At 51.2% G+C, this 1,204-nt stretch overlaps 1 protein-coding gene across 1 annotated transcript in view; it reads right to left on the bottom strand.

Annotated features, from left to right (window-relative positions):
* Positions 1-762, bottom strand: part of LOC107042660 — a 1,260-nt gene extending 498 nt beyond the window's left edge. The window contains exon 1 of the mRNA XM_015263806.1: positions 4-762. Within this exon, the coding sequence (XP_015119292.1) occupies positions 4-762 (759 nt within the window). The remainder of the gene's footprint in view (positions 1-3) is intronic.
* Positions 763-1,204: the final 442 nt, after the last annotated feature.

Here is a 1,204-nt window from a genome sequence, read left to right as displayed (position 1 = left end):
AACTAAGACTGTGTTGAGTTCCTCAAATGTTAGCGTTGTCGTTCCCAGGACTCTCTTGAGGTGATGCTTCGTTGATTTTACTGCTGCTTCCCATTTGCCACCAAAATGGGGTGCTCTAGGTGGTGAGAAGCTCCACTGAGTGCCATTGGTGGCGAGAGCAGCCTGAACACGTTGATTTTCTTTAGATGCTTGGTGATAGAGCCTTTCGAGTTGATCTGCTGCTCCGACGAAGGTGGTGGCGTTGTCACTGTACATGACTGCTGGAATACCTCGTCTTCCGGTGAATCTCTTGTAAGCTCCGAGGAAGGCTTCTGTGGTTTGCCTGTTGACGAGCTCTAGGTGAACTGCTGACGTGGTGAAGCACACGAACACTGCGATGTGCACTGATCCCGGTTGAGCATTCGTGGGTCTCCACTTGAGGATGGCAAAAGGACCTGCATAGTCCACCCCCGTGTGGAGAAATGCTCTTGCTGGTGAGACTCTGGTTGCGGGCAATTGTCCCATCTGTTGCTGAGCCTGTCTAGCTCGGTGTCTGGCGCAGATAGCACAGCGTAGGATATAGGCTCTGACTGTGCACCTACCACCGAGTATCCAATAGCGTTGCCGAGTGTAGGCCAAGGTGAGCTGTATCCCTCCGTGGAGGGTCTTCTGGTGAGCTTCTGCGATGACGAGTGTGGTGAATCTGGACTGACGTGGCAAGATTATTGGGTGGATCTGTTCTGGATGGAGTTCTGAGTTCTTGAGGCGTCCCCCAAGTCTCATGATGCCCTCTTCGTCCAGAGTTGGGGTGAGTTTCGCTAACTAGTGATTTCTAGGTAGCTGCTGATTTCTGAGAAGTATCCTGAGTTCTGAAACAAAGTACTGGTGTTGTATTATTTTTACCCAAAATAATCTCGCATCGTTGAGTTCTCTGGTCGTCAAGATAGATCCCGGGGGCATTGGCTGCCTCCTGAATCTGTCGATGGCCCTGTTGATGGTCGCTGTTACTGCTAACAGCTTTGCCATCGTGCTGTATCTATTGAGGAGCTCGGCAATCTCGTTGATTCTCTGTACGACTGGGTGAGATTTTGCTGGTTTCGCTTCTTTGGCCACTTCTGGGATGTCCATTGGTGGAGCATCGATNCGGTTTCGCTTCTTTGGCCACTTCTGGGATGGCCATTGGTGGAGCATCGATAGTTGATCGTGGCCAGTCTTCAGGGTCCTG

Source organism: Diachasma alloeum, unplaced genomic scaffold, assembly GCF_001412515.2.
Source record: "Diachasma alloeum isolate Michigan unplaced genomic scaffold, Dall2.0 Dall_scaffold_00495, whole genome shotgun sequence".
Lineage (NCBI taxonomy): Eukaryota > Metazoa > Arthropoda > Insecta > Hymenoptera > Braconidae > Diachasma > Diachasma alloeum.
This window is presented reverse-complemented; position numbering and strand designations above follow the sequence as displayed.